The following is a 15,057-nucleotide window of genomic DNA, read 5'->3' as shown; positions in this document are numbered from 1 at the left end:
AGGCAGGTAAACATTTGCGACTGTTTCTGAAATGAATGATAATTGAGTTCAATGAGCGTGCAACAACAAAAACATTCCCCCCTCTCTTAAAAGGTAACATTATGCAAATGTAATTGTTCCTCAAGCAATTGTTTTTCATGCGTAAACAAGCTCTCTGACATACAATAATAACTGCCATGACAACTGCCATGGTAAATGACCCGCATAAACAGCCTTCAGAGCAGTCCCCATTTAAAGACGCAACAACACCGGGATAAAGTTTTGTTTTTGCCTTTCTATACAACTGGAATCAGTGGGCATGTAACTAACTGCAAGAGCCTTAGCGTTAGTGTTATATATTAAAAGGGCTTTCAAAAGGCCCATTGGCGATGATTGTTATGTTAGTTTTGCTAGCACCGTTAGCACGGATTAGCCTGAATTCGATTAGCGTTCACAATATCAGTAGTTATACTCGTTTTGTTATCCTTGCTCAAAGGGTATCGTCACAGTTAACAAAGTATCATTAGCTTATTAGTATAGGTTTTATTATGCCGCGTTCACGTCATGTCAGCTTACTCGTTGTAGAAAGATTATACTCAAGTTTCTCACTTGGGAAGTAACAGAATCAACTAATATTAAGCCCTACGCAAATAACTAAGGTTAATTTGAACTCAGAAGTCCCAAGTTTCCGACATGATGTGAACGTGGCATAAGCACAGAGTGTTAGCCACCTGACCAGGAAGTACCGGTCTGGTTAAAGACGTGCTCCAATCCAGCCAATAACTCACCCTGCTGATGGAGAAGGTAAAGCCTGGCTTGCCGGTGCAGTAGCCCATGAAGCAGAAGCGCAGTTGCCAGTAGAAGGCATGCTCGGCAATGAAGGTGATGAGCGACAGAGCCATGGCCGCCCCCAGCATGTAGAAGACACCTGCCATGTTGTCCACGTCCAGCTGGCTGCTCATCACCTCGTTCTTCTCGTTGTGGCAGATCCCCGTCAGCCACAGAGCCTCCAGCTCCTCCATCTCTCCTAGGGGGACAAGCATGCGATAGAGGGGGTTAGGAGGGGTTAGCAGGAGGGGTTAGGTTATGATAAGGTTAGGGGAGAGGGGGTATATAGAGGGGTTAGTTTATAATAAGGTTAGGGTGAGGGGTATAAGGAGGGGTTAGTTTATGATAAGGCTAGGGTGAGGGGTATAAGGAGGGGTTAGTTTATGATAAGGCTAGGGTGAGGGGGTATATGGAGGGGTTAGTTTATAATAAGGTTAGGGTGAGGGGGTATATGGAGGGGTTAGTTTATAATAAGGTTAGGGTGAGGGGGTATATGGAGGGGTTAGTTTATAATAAGGTTAGGGTGAGGGGGTATATGGAGGGGTTAGTTTATAATAAGGTTAGGGTGAGGGGGTATATGGAGGGGTTAGTTTATAATAAGGTTAGGGTGAGGGGGTATATGGAGGGGTTAGTTTATAATAAGGTTAGGGTGAGGGGGTATATGGAGGGGTTAGTTTATAATAAGGTTAGGGTGAGGGGGTATATGGAGGGGTTAGTTTATAATAAGGTTAGGGTGAGGGGGTATATGGAGGGGTTAGTTTATAATAAGGTTAGGGTGAGGTGGTATAAGGAGGGGTTAGTTAATAATAAGGTTAGGGTGAGGGGGTATATGGAGGGGTTAGTTTATAATAAGGTTAGGGTGAGGGGGTATAAGGAGGGGTTAGTTTATAATAAGGTTAGGGTGAGGGGGTATATGGAGGGGTTAGTTTATAATAAGGTTAGGGTGAGGTGGTATAAGGAGGGGTTAGTTAATAATAAGGTTAGGGTGAGGGGGTATATGGAGGGGTTAGTTTATAATAAGGTTAGGGTGAGGGGGTATAAGGAGGGGTTAGTTTATAATAAGGTTAGGGTGAGGGGGTATAAGGAGGGGTTAGTTTATAATAAGGTTAGGGTGAGGGGGTATATGGAGGGGTTAGTTTATAATAAGGTTAGGGTGAGGGGGTATATGGAGGGGTTAGTTTATAATAAGGTTAGGGTGAGGGGGTATAAGGAGGGGTTAGTTTATAATAAGGTTAGGGTGAGGGGGTATAAGGAGGGGTTAGTTTATAATAAGGTTAGGGTGAGGGGGTATAAGGAGGGGTTAGTTAATGATATGGTTGTAGGTTAGGGGTTAGAGGGGATATACGGTGGGGATGGGTTAGGTTAGGAGAAGATGGAAAGAGAATATAGCTAGGTGCTGAAAGGAAAGGTGAGGTATTTGAATAGTATAAGGCATGAGTGCTGAGGGATACAGTGCAGAGGGATACAGTGGGGAGGGATACAATGGGGAGGGATACAGTGGGGAGGGATACAATGAAGGGGGGTCCTGTAGAGAGGGATACAGTGCAGAGGGATACAGTGGGGAGGGATACAATGGGGAGGGATACAGTGGGGAGGGATACAATGAAGGGGGGTCCTGTAGAGAGGGATACAGTGCAGAGGGATACAGTGGGGAGGGATACAATGAAGGGGGATCCTGTAGAGAGGGATACAGTAGAGAGGGATACAGTAGAGAGGGATACAGTAAATAGGAATACAGTGAGGAGGGATACAGTGAAGGGGGATCCTGTAGAGAGGGATACAGTGAAGAGGGATACAGTAAAGAGGGATATAGTGCAGGGGGATACAGTGAAGAGGGATACAGTGGGGAGGGATACAATGAAGGGGGATCCTGTAGAGAGGGATACAGTGAAGAGGGATACAGTAAAGAGGGATACAATGAAGGGGGATCCTGTAGAGAGGGATACAGTGAAGAGGGATACAGTAAAGAGGGATATAGTGCAGGGGGACACAGTAGAGAGGGATACAGTGAAGAGGGATATAGTGCAGGGGGATACAGTGAGGAGGGATACAGGGAAGAGGGTTACAGTAGAGGGGGATACAGTGAAGAGGGATACAGTGCAGGGGGATCCTGTAGAGAGGGATACAGTAAAGAGGGATACAGTAAAGAGGGATATAGTGCAGGGGGATACAGTAGAGAGGGATACAGTGAAGAGGGATACAGTGAAGGGGGATACAGTAGAGAGGGATACAGTGAAGAGGGATACAGTGCAGGGGGATCCTGTAGAGAGGGATACAGTAAAGAGGGATATAGTGCAGGGGGATACAGTAGAGAGGGATACAGTGAGGAGGGAAACAGTGAAGGGGGATACAGTAGAGAGGGATACAGTAGAGAGGGATACAGTTGAGATGGATACAGTAGAGAGGGATACAGAGAGGAGGAATAAAGTAAAGAGGTATACAGTGAAGAGAGATACAGTGTTGAGGGATACAGTAGAGAGGGATACAATGGAGAGGGATAAAGTAAAGAGGGATACAGTGAAGGGAGATACAGTGTTGAGGGATGCAGTGGAGAGAGATACAGTGTTGAGGGATACAGTAAAGAGGTATATAGTCTAGAGGGAGACAGTGAAAAGGAATATATTAGAAGGATACAGCGAAGAGGGATACAGTAGAGAGAGATACAATGCAGAGAGATACATTGAAGAGGGATACCATAAAGGGGGATACAGTGAAAAGGGATACAGTAGAGGGATGCAGTGAAGATGAATACAGTAAAGAGGGATACAGTAGAGGGATACAGTGAAGAGGGATACAATAAAGATGGATACAGTAGAGGGACGCAGTGAAGAGGGATACAATAAAGATGGATACAGTGGAGGGACGCAGTGAAGAGGGATACAGTGGAGAGGGATACAGTGAAGAGGGATACAGGGTCGAGGGATACGATACAGGGGGATAAAGGGAAGAGGGATACAATGAAGATGGATACAGTGGAGAGAGATACAGTCTAGAGGGATACAGTTAGAAGGGATACAGTAAAGTAGGATACAGTAGAGAGGGATACAGTAGAGGGATGCAGTGAAGGGGGATACAGTAGAGAGGGATACAGTGTAGAGGGTTGTGCCGTGGCGGAGATCTTTGTGGGCTATACTCAGCCTTGTCTCAGGATGGTAAGTTGGTGGTTGAAGATATCCCTCTAGTGGTGTGGGGGCTGTGCTTTGGCAAAGTGGGTGGGGTTATATCCTTCCTGTTTGGCCCTGTCCGGGGGTGTCCTCGGATGGGGCCACAGTGTCTCCTGACCCCTCCTGTCTCAGCCTCCAGTAATTATGCTGCAGTAGTTTATGTGTCGGGGGGCTAGGGTCAGTTTGTTATATCTGGAGTACTTCTCCTGTCCTATTCGGTGTCCTGTGTGAATTTAAGTGTGCTCTCTCTAATTCTCTCTTTCTCTCTTTCTTTCTCTCTCTCGGAGGACCTGAGCCCTAGGACCATGCCTCAGGACTACCTGACATGATGACTCCTTGCTGTCCCCAGTCCACCTGGCTGTGCTGCTGCTCCAGTTTCGACTGTTCTGCCTTATTATTATTCGACCATGCTGGTCATTTATGAACATTTGAACATCTTGGCCATGTTCTGTTATAATCTCCACCCGGCACAGCCAGAAGAGGACTGGCCACCCCACATAGCCTGGTTCCTCTCTAGGTTTCTTCCTAGGTTTTGGCCTTTCTAGGGAGTTTTTCCTAGCCACCGTGCTTCTACACCTGCATTGCTTGCTGTTTGGGTTTTAGGCTGGGTTTCTGTACAGCACTTTGAGATATCAGCTGATGTACGAAGGGCTATATAAATACATTTTATTTTATTTTGATTTGATACAGTAAAGTAGGATACAGTAGAGAGCGATACAGTATAGAGGCATACAGTAAAGTAGGATACAGTAAAGAGGGATACAGTATAGAGGCATACAGTAAAGTGGGATACAGTAGAGAGGGATACAGTGGAGAGGGATAAAGTGAAGAGGGATACCGTGAAGTGAGATACAGTAGAGGGATGCAGTGGAGAGGGATACAGCGGAGAGGGATACAGCGGAGAGGGATACAGTGAAGAGGGATGGAGTGAAGAGGGATACAGTGGAGAGGGATACAGTAAAGTAGGATACAGTAGAGAGGGATGCAGTGGAGAGGGATGGAGTGAAGAGGGATACAGTAAAGTAGGATACAGTAGAGAGGGATACAGTGGAGAGGGATACAGTAAGGTAGGATACAGTAGAGAGGGATACAGCGGAGAGGGATTCAGTGAAGAGGGATGGAGTGAAGAGGGATACAGTGGAGAGGGATACAGTAAAGTAGGATACAGTAGAGAGGGATGCAGTGGAGAGGGATGGAGTGAAGAGGGATACAGTAAAGTAGGATACAGTAGAGAGGGATACAGTGAAGTGGGATACAGTTGAGATGGATACAGTAGAGAGATACCGTAGATATGGATACAGTGGAGAGGGATACAATAGAGGGATGCAGTGAAGAGGGAAACAGTAAAGAGGGCTACAGTAGAGAGGGATGGAGTGAAGAGGGATACAGTTGAGAGGGATACAGTGAAGAGGGATGCAGTGAAGAGCGGATACAGTTGAGAGGGATACAGTTGAGAGGGATACAGTGAAGAGGGATACTGTAAAGGGAGATACAGTGTAGAGGGATACAGTAATGAGGGATACAGTAGAGAGGGAAACAGTGAAGAGGGATACAGTAGAGGGATGCAGTGAAGAGGGATACAGTAGAGGGATACAGTAGAGAGGGAAACAGTGAAGAGGAATACAGTTGAGAGGGATACCGTTGAGAGGGATACAGTGAAGAGGGATACTGTAAAGGGAGATACAGTGTAGAGGGATACAGTAATGAGGGATACAGTAGAGAGGGAAACAGTGAAGAGGGATACAGTAGAGGGATGCAGTGAAGAGGGATACAGTAGAGAGGGAAACAGTGACGAGGGATACAGTAGAGGGAAACAGTGAAGAGGGATACAGTGCAGTGTACTGTATTTAATATTGTGAGACACTGACTAAGTTGCTTCTGATGTCTTTGATTGTTATTGTGACTGTGTGTGTGCATGTGTGCGTTCGTGCGTGCGTGTGTGTGTGTGTGTGTGTGTGTGTTATTTGTCACATGCACAGAATACAACAGGTGTAGACTTACAAGCCCTTAACCAACAATGCAGTTACAAAAAATTGAGTTCGTAAAATATTTACTAAATAAACTAAAGTAAAAAAATAAAAATCTAATCAATCAAAAAGTAGCACAATAAATGTACATAACAATAACGAGTCAATGTGCGGGGGTAAAGGTTAGTCGAGGTCATTTGTAAAGTGACTATGCATAGATAATAAACAGCGAGGAGCAGCAGTGTAAAAACAAAGGGGGGCGGGGGGGGGGGGGGGGGGGGGGAAGTGGGTCAAATAGTCCAGGTGGCCATTTGATTAGTTGTTCAGCAGTCTTATGACTTGCGTGACTGGAGTCTTTGACAATTTTTTGGGCCTTCCTCTGACACAGGCTAGTATATAGGACCTGGATGTCAGGAAGCTTGGTCCCAGTGATGTACTGGGCTGTACGTACTACCCTCTGTAGCACCTTACGGTCAGATGCCTCTCAGTTGCCATACCAGGAGACCCATGCTAAATCTTTTCAGTCTCCTGAGGGGGAAATGGTGTTGTCGTTCCCTCTTTACAACTGTCTTGGTGTGTTTGGACCATGATAGTTTGTTGGTGATGTGGACACTTCAGCCCTTTCAACGTTAACGGGGGCTTGTTCGGCCCACCTTTTCCTATAGTCCACGATCAACTCCTTTGTGTTGCTCACATTGAGGGAGAGGTTGTTGTGGTCTCTGACCTCCTCCCTATAGGCTGTATCATCGTTGTCGGGGATCAGGACTACCACTGTGGTGTCGTCAGCAAACTTAATGATGGTGTTGGAGTCGTGCTTGGCCACGCAGTCGTGGGTGAACAGGGAGTACAGGTAGGGACAACGCATGCACCCCTGAGGGGTCCCAATGTTGAGGATCAGCCTGGCAGATGTGTTGTTGCGTACCCTTACCACCTGGGAGGCATGTCAGGAAGTCCAGGATCCAGTTGCAGAGGGAGGTGTTTAGTCCCAGGGTTCTTAGCTTAGTGATGAGTTTAGTGGGCACTATGGTGTTGAACACTGAGCTGTAGTCAATTATCATTTACTTTTTTATTTCACCTTTATTTAACCAGGTAGGCCAGTTGAGAACACCTTCATTTAACCAGGTAGGCCAGTTGAGAACACCTTCATTTAACCAGGTAGGCCAGTTGAGAACACCTTTATTTAACCAGGTAGGCTAGTTGAGAACACCTTTATTTAACCAGGTAGGCCAGTTGAGAACAAGTTCTCATTTACAACAGCGACTTGGCCAAGATAAAGCAAAGCAGTGCGACACAAACAACAACACAGAGTTACACATGGAATAAACAAACATACAGTCAATAGAACAACAGAAAAAGTCTATATAGAGTGTGTGCAAATGAGGTAAGGAGGTAAGGTAATAAATAGGCCATAGTAGCGAAGTAATTACAATTTAACAAATTAACACTGGAGTGATAGATGTGCAGATGATGATGTGCAAGTAGAAATACTGGTGTGCAAAAGAACAAAAAAGTAAATAAAAACAATATGGGGATGAGGTAGGTAGTTGGATGGGCTATTTACAGATGGGCTGTGTACAGCTGCAGCGATCGGTAAGCTGCTCAGATAGCTGGTGCTTAAAGTTAGTTGACTGAGTCGAAAGCCTTGCCAGGTCGATGAAGACGGCTGCACAGTACTGTCTTTTATCGATGGCAGTTATGATATCGTTTAGTACCTTGAGCATGGCTGAGGTGCACCCGTGACCAGCTTGGAAACCGGATTGCACAGTGGAGAGAGGTGGAATTCGAAATGGTCAGTGATCTGTTTGCAAATCACTTGGCTTTCGAAGACTTTAGAAAGTTAGGGCAGTATGGATATAGGTCTGTAACAGTTTGGTTCTAGAGTGTTACCCCCTTTGAAGAGGCAGCTTTCCAATCTTTAGGAATCTTGGACAATATGAAAGAGAGGTTGAACAGACTGGTAATAGGGGTTGCAACAATGGCAGCGGATAATTTTAGAAAGAGAGGGTCCAGATTGTCTAGCCCAACTGATTTGAACAGGTCCAGGTTTTTCAGTTCTTTCAGAACATCTGCTATTTGGATTTGGGTGAAGGAGAAGCTGGGGAGGCTTGGGCAAGTAGCTTCGGGGGCTGCGGAGCTGTTGGCCGGGGTTTCGGTAGCCAGGAGGAAAGCATGTCCAGCCGTAGAGAAATGCTTGTTGAAATTCTCGATTATCGTGGATTTATCGGTGGTGACAGTGTTTCCTAGCCTCAGTGCAGTGGGCAGCTGGGAGGAGGTGCTCTTATTTTCCATGGACTTTACAGTGTCCCAAAACTTTTTGGAGTTAGAGCTACAGGATGCAAATTTCTGCTTGAAAAAGCTAGCCTTTGCTTTCCTAACTGACTGTGTGTATTGGTTCCTGCCTTCCCTGAAAAGTTGCATATCACGGGGACTCTTCGATGCTAGTGCAGTCCTCCACAGGATGTTTTTGTGCTGGTCGAGGGCAGTCAGGCCTGGAGTGAACCAAGGGCTATATCTGTTCTTAGTTCTACATTTTTTGAAAGGGGCATGCTTATTTAAGATGGTGAGGCAATTACTTTCAAAGAATGACCAGGCATCCTCTACTGACGGGATGAGGTCAATATCCTTCCAGGATACCCGGGCCAGGACGATTAGAAAGGCCTGCTTGCAGAAGTGTTTTAGGGAGAGTTTGACAGTGATGAGGGGTGGTCAATTGACCGTGGACCTATAGCGGATGCAGGCAATGAGGTAGTGATCGCTGAGATCCTGATTGAAAACAGCAGAGGTGTATTTGGAGGGCAAGTTGGTCAGGATAACATGTATGAGGGTGCCCATGTTTACGGATTTAGGGTTGTACCTGGTGGGTTCCTTGATAATTTGTGTGAGATTGAGGGCATCTAGTTTACGACTGCCAGGGTGTTAAGCATATCCCAGTTTAGGCCACCTAACAGAACAAACTCTGAAGATAGATGAGGGGCAATCAATTCACCTATGGTGTCCAGGGTACAGCTGGGAGCTGAGGGGGGTTTATAGCAGGCGGCAACAGTGAGAAACTTATTTCTGAAGAGATTCATTTTTAAAATTAGAAGCTCGGACTGTTTGGGTATAGACCTGGAAAGTATGACAGAACTTTGCAGGCTACCTCTGCAGTAGATTGCAACTCCTCCCCCTTTGGCAGTTCTATCTTGACAGAAAATGTTGTAGTTGGGGATGGAAATGTCTGAATTTTTGGTGGTCTTCCTAAGCCAGGATTCAGACACTGCAAGGACATTAGGGTTGGTGGAGTGTGCTAAAGCAGTGAGTAAAACAAATGTATGATGTTAACATGCATGAAACCAAGGCTTGTACAGTTACAGAAGTCTATGAACAGCATTCTCACATGCAGCATTCTCACAAGGGTCCTGGTGTGTGCAACACATGTCATGTTGTGTTATGTCCCCCCAACACATCCCCCGTCACAGATTATCTTCATTAGTCATTGACTATGCAAGTCGCTCGTTATCTGGTCTTGATGTGGGAAACAACAGCCTCGTGGGACTTCTGCTAGTCCTTGGGGTCTGGTAGGAAGTACACACACAGTCATGTGATCGCCGGTCCCACCCGAAAATATGTCCCCATAGCCCCCCCTCCGTGCCCTGGAATTGGTGCTGAGGGGGAGAGGAGGGAGATTGGGGAGGACATGTCCGGTGAGATTTGTTTGATGTGAGCCACCAGTCTGTATCTCACCAAAGGGGATTTCCCACTCCCCTAGTGCTTGTGTAACTAACAGTGTGCTAACTCACTCACTGCCTGGACAGTAGCAGATTTTGCCTGCCTGGTTGTTAAGACTTCCTGATAAGCATGCCACAGGAAGGACGTGAAGAAAGCTCAGCAGGTTGTGTCAAGATGACTTTGCGCTCCTCAGATGTAGGACATGCAGTCTTTGGTTTGACCTCAATACTCCTCTACCTACCCCTGCACAAGACCCGGTTGAAATATATTTTCACAAGACTTGAGCAGTTCTTGTTTTCGTTGGCCCTGTAGAATAGAATCAATGGAGAAGTCCTACAAGTGTCCTACTCAATCAAAGCTATTCACTTCTAAGTATGTGTTCCATGTACAGATGTAGGATCTTAATTTGATCACTCTTATGTTGCTGAGAATTTTCCAGTGCTGCAGGAAATGCGAATGAGCTTATTGATTTACATAAATTCACTGAAAACCTGCACTAACACAGGGTTATATTAACAGTATTGTATGTAGCCTACTTTTGTCCAGCTAATAACCTAACCACCGATCAAGCAACTTTATGGACTAAACGTTAAAATCCTGTTTATGCAGGATTATTTTAACCACAACAGTACTGGTCTAATTAAGATCCTACATATGTATGTCCTAGTGTATACCCCCACCAGACCTCCACCCCACCCCAACAGACCTCCACCCCACCAGACCCCAACCAGACCTCCACCCCACCAGATCTCCACCCCACCAGACCTCCACCCCCACCAGACCTCCACCCCCACCAGACCTCCACCCCACCAGACCTCCACCCCCACCAGACCTCCACCCCACCAGACCTTCACCCCCACCAGACCGTCACCCCAACAGACCTCCACCCCACCAGACCACCCCACCAGACCTCCACCCCCACCAGACCACCCCACCAGACCTCCACCCCGCCAGACCTCCACCCCACCAGACTTCCACCCCACCAGACCTCCACTCCCACAGACCTCCACCCCACCAGACCTCCACCCCACCAGACCTCCACCCCCACCAGACCTCCACCCCACCAGACCACCCCACCAGATCTTCACCCCAACAGACCTCCACCAGACCACCCCACCAGACCTCCACCCACACCAGACCACCCCAACAGACCTCCACCCCCACCAGACCACCCCAACCAGACCACCCCACCAGACCACCCCACCAGACCTCCACCCCCACCAGACCTCCACCCCACCAGACCACCCCACCAGACCTCCACCCCCACCAGACCACCCCACCAGACCTTCACCCCCACCAGACCTCCACCCCACAAGGCCTTCACCCCCACCAGACCTCCACCCCACCAGACCTTCACCCCCACCAGACCTCCACCCCACCAGACCTTCACCCCCACCAGACCGTCATCCCAACAGACCTCCACCCCCACCAGACCACCCCACCAGACCTCCACCCCCACCAGACTTCCACCCCACCAGACCTTCACCCCCACCAGATCTTCACCCCAACAGACCTCCACCCCCACCAGACCACCCCACCAGACCTCCACCCCCACCAGACCTCCACCCCCACCAGACCATCCCACCAGACCTCCACCCCACCAGACCACCCCACCAGACCTCCACCCCCACCAGACCACCCCACCAGACCTTCACCCCCACCAGACCTCCACCCCACCAGACCTTCAACCCCACCAGACCTCCACCCCACCAGACCTTCACCCCAACAGACCTCCACCCCCACCAGACCTCCACCCCCACCAGACCTCCACCCCACCAGACCACCCCACCAGACCTCCACCCCCACCAGACCTTCACCCCAACAGACCTCCACCCCCACCAGACCATCCCACCAGACCTCCACCCCCACCAGACCTCCACCCCACCAGACCACCCCACCAGACCTCCACCCCCACCAGACCTCCACCCCACCAGACTACCCCACCAGACCTCCACACCCACCAGACTTCCACCCCACCAGACCCCCACCCCCAGCAGACCTCCACCCCCAACAGACCTTCACCTCACCAGATGTAAGCATGCCCACCCTTGATGTTATCTGAATACACTCCAGATGCACCAGAGGCTGCCACTTAGAACTAGGACACTATTCTTGGCCCCCCTGTCATCACATGATGTACACACATGACACAAGCACACATACAACCACACACACACCTCATGACAGACACACACACTTACACACACACGATACACACACGAGACAAACATAGATAACCATGTTGTATGGATTATAACAGGGGATGACACCTTAGCAGACACTCAGTGAGGGTGAGCTCTTTACTAGTTTATATAAAGTGTGTTTTAACGGCGCGTTAACGTTTGAATGAAATTAACGACTGATCACATACATTTGGCAGTAGATCGCAGACCTGGGTTCAAACTCTACTTGAAATCTTTCAATTACTTTGAGCGTTTTCTCTAGCCAGCCTAGAGTTCCTTCCTAGGTGGGGTTTAGAGTTTTGAGGATATTCTATTGGTCCATTACGCCAGTCAAGCACAGGTAAAGTATTCAAAATGAGTACTTAAACCCAGGTCTGGTATATACTGTAGAGATATATGCTACTGTATGTGAAGCTCACTTTCAGTGGTGAATCCAAATCCCTAGCCTCTTGTATCAAGAGACTTTCAACGGTCTGAAACAATCTGGACCATATCCCTCTCACACTGTAATGACCTCCCATTCATTATAAAAACTGGGACATGCTATGATAGAAAATGTCAAGTACATTCGAGCCATTGTTGTGTGTGTGTGTGTGTGTGTGTGTGTGTGTGTGTGTGTGTGTGTGTGTGTGTGTGTGTGTGTGTGTGTGTGTGTGTGTGTGTGTGCGTGCGTGCGTGTGTGTACTGACCATGTCAATTTATAAACACTGAGTGCACTAAACATTAAGAACACCTTACTAATATTGAGTCCCTTTTGCGCACAGAACAGCCTCAATTAGTCCACAGCGATGCTGGGCCATGTTGACTCCAATGCTTTCCACTTGTGCCAAGTTGGCTGGATGTCATTTGGGTGGTGTACCATTCTTGATACACAAAGGAAACTGTTGAGCATGAAAAACCCAGCAGTGTTGCAGTTCTTGACACACTCAAACCGGTGTCTTGCCCATTCACCCTCTGAATGGCACACATACACAATATATGTCTCAATTGTCTTAAGGCTTAAAAATCCTTCTTTAACCTGTCCCTGTCCCTGCTTGAAGTGGATTCAACAAGTGACATCAATAAGAGATCTTAGCTTTCACCTGGATTCACCGGGTCAGTCTGTCATGGAAAGAGCAGGTGTTCCTAATGTTTTGTACACTCAAGTGTATAGAACGTTTCTCTGAAGGCGGTGAGGTGATCATCCAAGTATCTTGTCAAGACCACTCAGTGTTTCTACTATACATACTGTGGACTCTAGATAGGACACATTGAGGAGTACTATATATAATACATCTAGGCCAATGGAACTCAGCAGTGTAATTAAGACTGTGGTATCCAGCATCCTGTGTTCCAATCCTGGGATTCGACAATGCAAGTGGGAGATGAACTACCAACCAGAAGGAAGCTGGTTTCAGATCCCATGTACCCTCTCCTGCCGTTGTGCCCTTGAGCAAGGCACTTGCCGCTAAATGTGTAGCTGCAGGGGTGCTGTTCTGTGGTCGGCTGAAGCTGTGCTCCTACCCAAAATGTGTGTGTTGTGTGTTTGTGTGTTGTCTTGGGAAGTGGGAGGGGAGGAGGGAGCAGATGAAGAATTTCTGTCTCTGCAGATGGACTAATAAATGACTATTCAATATTCTACTCTACTGCCGGACTACGATCGCATGTCAGCTGAAGCTTTACCATCGCCGAACAGCATGAGGATGGCCAGGTCCACTGCTCTCTTCCAGCCAGAGTCCTTCTGGATGGCGATGCCGTAACCGGTGGTGGCGAACACCTTCCCGCTGCCGATGGTCACCAGTTTACAGCCCTCGTCCCTCCCGGCCATGTAGTTCAACACAGCAGCATCGTAGATGAAGGCATCCAATTTACTGAGCAGGAGTAGGGAGGGAGATAGTGGAGGATAGTTAGTTGTCAATAATGGTCAGGCAAAGTGTTAGTAATTGTAGATATTGGTTATTTTCAGGGTTAGGACTGAACCAGTAAAACTCCCAGAGTTTTCCTGGTGAGATCACATGATCTGGAAAAAACTGCAGGGCCTAGTAATGAGAGATATACTGAACAAAAATAGAAACGCAACATGCAACAAGTTATGAGGAAATCAGTCAATTAAAATAAACTAATTAGTCCCTAATCTATGGATTTCACATGACTGGGAATACAGATATACATCTGTTGGTCACAGATATCTTTAAAAACAATGGGCCTCAGGATCTGGTCACGGTATTTCTGTGCATTCAAATTGCCATTGATAAAATGCAACTGTGTTCATTGTCCATACCATATTCCCACCGCCACCATGGGGCACTCTGTTCACAACGTGGACATCAGTAAACTGCTCGCCCACATAGCGTCAAACACAGGGTCTGCGGTTGTGAGGCCAGTTGGATGTACTGCCAAATTCTCTAAAACGTCATTGGAAGCGGCTTATGGTAGAGAAATGAACATTAAAATGATCTGGCAACAGCTCTGGTGGACATTCCTGCAGTCAGCATGCCAATTGCACACTCCCTCAAAACTTGGGACATCTGTGCAATTGTGTTGTGTGACAAAACTGCACATTTTAGAGTGGCTTTTTATTGTGCCCAGCACAAGGTGCACCTGTGTAATGATCATGCTGTTTAATCAGCTTCTTGATATGCTACATCTGTCAGGGGGATGGATTATCTTGGCAAAGGAGAAATGCTCACTAACAGGGATGTAAACAAATTTGTGCGCAAAATTTGAGAGAAATAAGCTTTTTGTGCGTACGGAACATCTCTGGGATCTTTTATTTCAGCTCATGAAACATGGGACCAACACTTTACATGTTACGTTTATACTAAGTAAGTGACCTATGACAGGTTTAGGTGACCCACAACTCATCAACTCCCCAATGGCTAGCTAGCAGTTCAACCAGCTCCCTCCCAACCAAGCCAAAAGAAGAGAAACCCACAGATGGCTATATGAAGCTCTAGTGTTCTAATCCGCACTCTGCATTCTTAATTCTTGGAAAGGAAGAAGGGAGGCGACCATCACATCAGATCAGCTCTCAGCCTCCACCAACCACCACCAGGCTGTTGCTTGCTGCTATTCTGAGCTAAGGAGCAGTGGCAGGCAGCAGCAAGCAACAGCAGCAGCTCTGCTAGCTTCCCACCCACCAACACTCCCTCCCTCCCTCCCTCCCTCCCCTCCATCCATCCCTCTCTCCCATTCTCCCTACATCCCTCCCTCTCCCTGGCCCTCCCCTCCCCTCCATCCCTATCTCTC

General features: G+C 47.6%; 1 protein-coding gene across 2 annotated transcripts in view; it reads right to left on the bottom strand.

Annotated features, from left to right (window-relative positions):
* The window catches only part of LOC110495101 (glutamate receptor ionotropic, NMDA 2B), a 110,745-nt gene that overhangs the window by 9,142 nt on the left and 86,546 nt on the right, over window positions 1-15,057 (bottom strand). For both annotated transcript variants that reach the window (XM_036949373.2, XM_090204513.1), the window contains 2 exons: window positions 13,492-13,679; window positions 768-1,006 (listed from right to left, as the gene is read on the bottom strand). In XM_036949373.2, the coding sequence (XP_036805268.2) occupies window positions 768-1,006; window positions 13,492-13,679 (427 nt within the window). The remainder of the gene's footprint in view (window positions 1-767; window positions 1,007-13,491; window positions 13,680-15,057) is intronic.

This window comes from Oncorhynchus mykiss, chromosome 17, assembly GCF_057628025.1.
Source record: "Oncorhynchus mykiss isolate SJ-2025 chromosome 17, ASM5762802v1, whole genome shotgun sequence".
Classification (NCBI taxonomy): Eukaryota; Metazoa; Chordata; class Actinopteri; order Salmoniformes; family Salmonidae; genus Oncorhynchus; species Oncorhynchus mykiss.
Note: the sequence above shows the minus strand (reverse complement) of the source record. Positions and strands in the feature narration are given on the sequence as shown.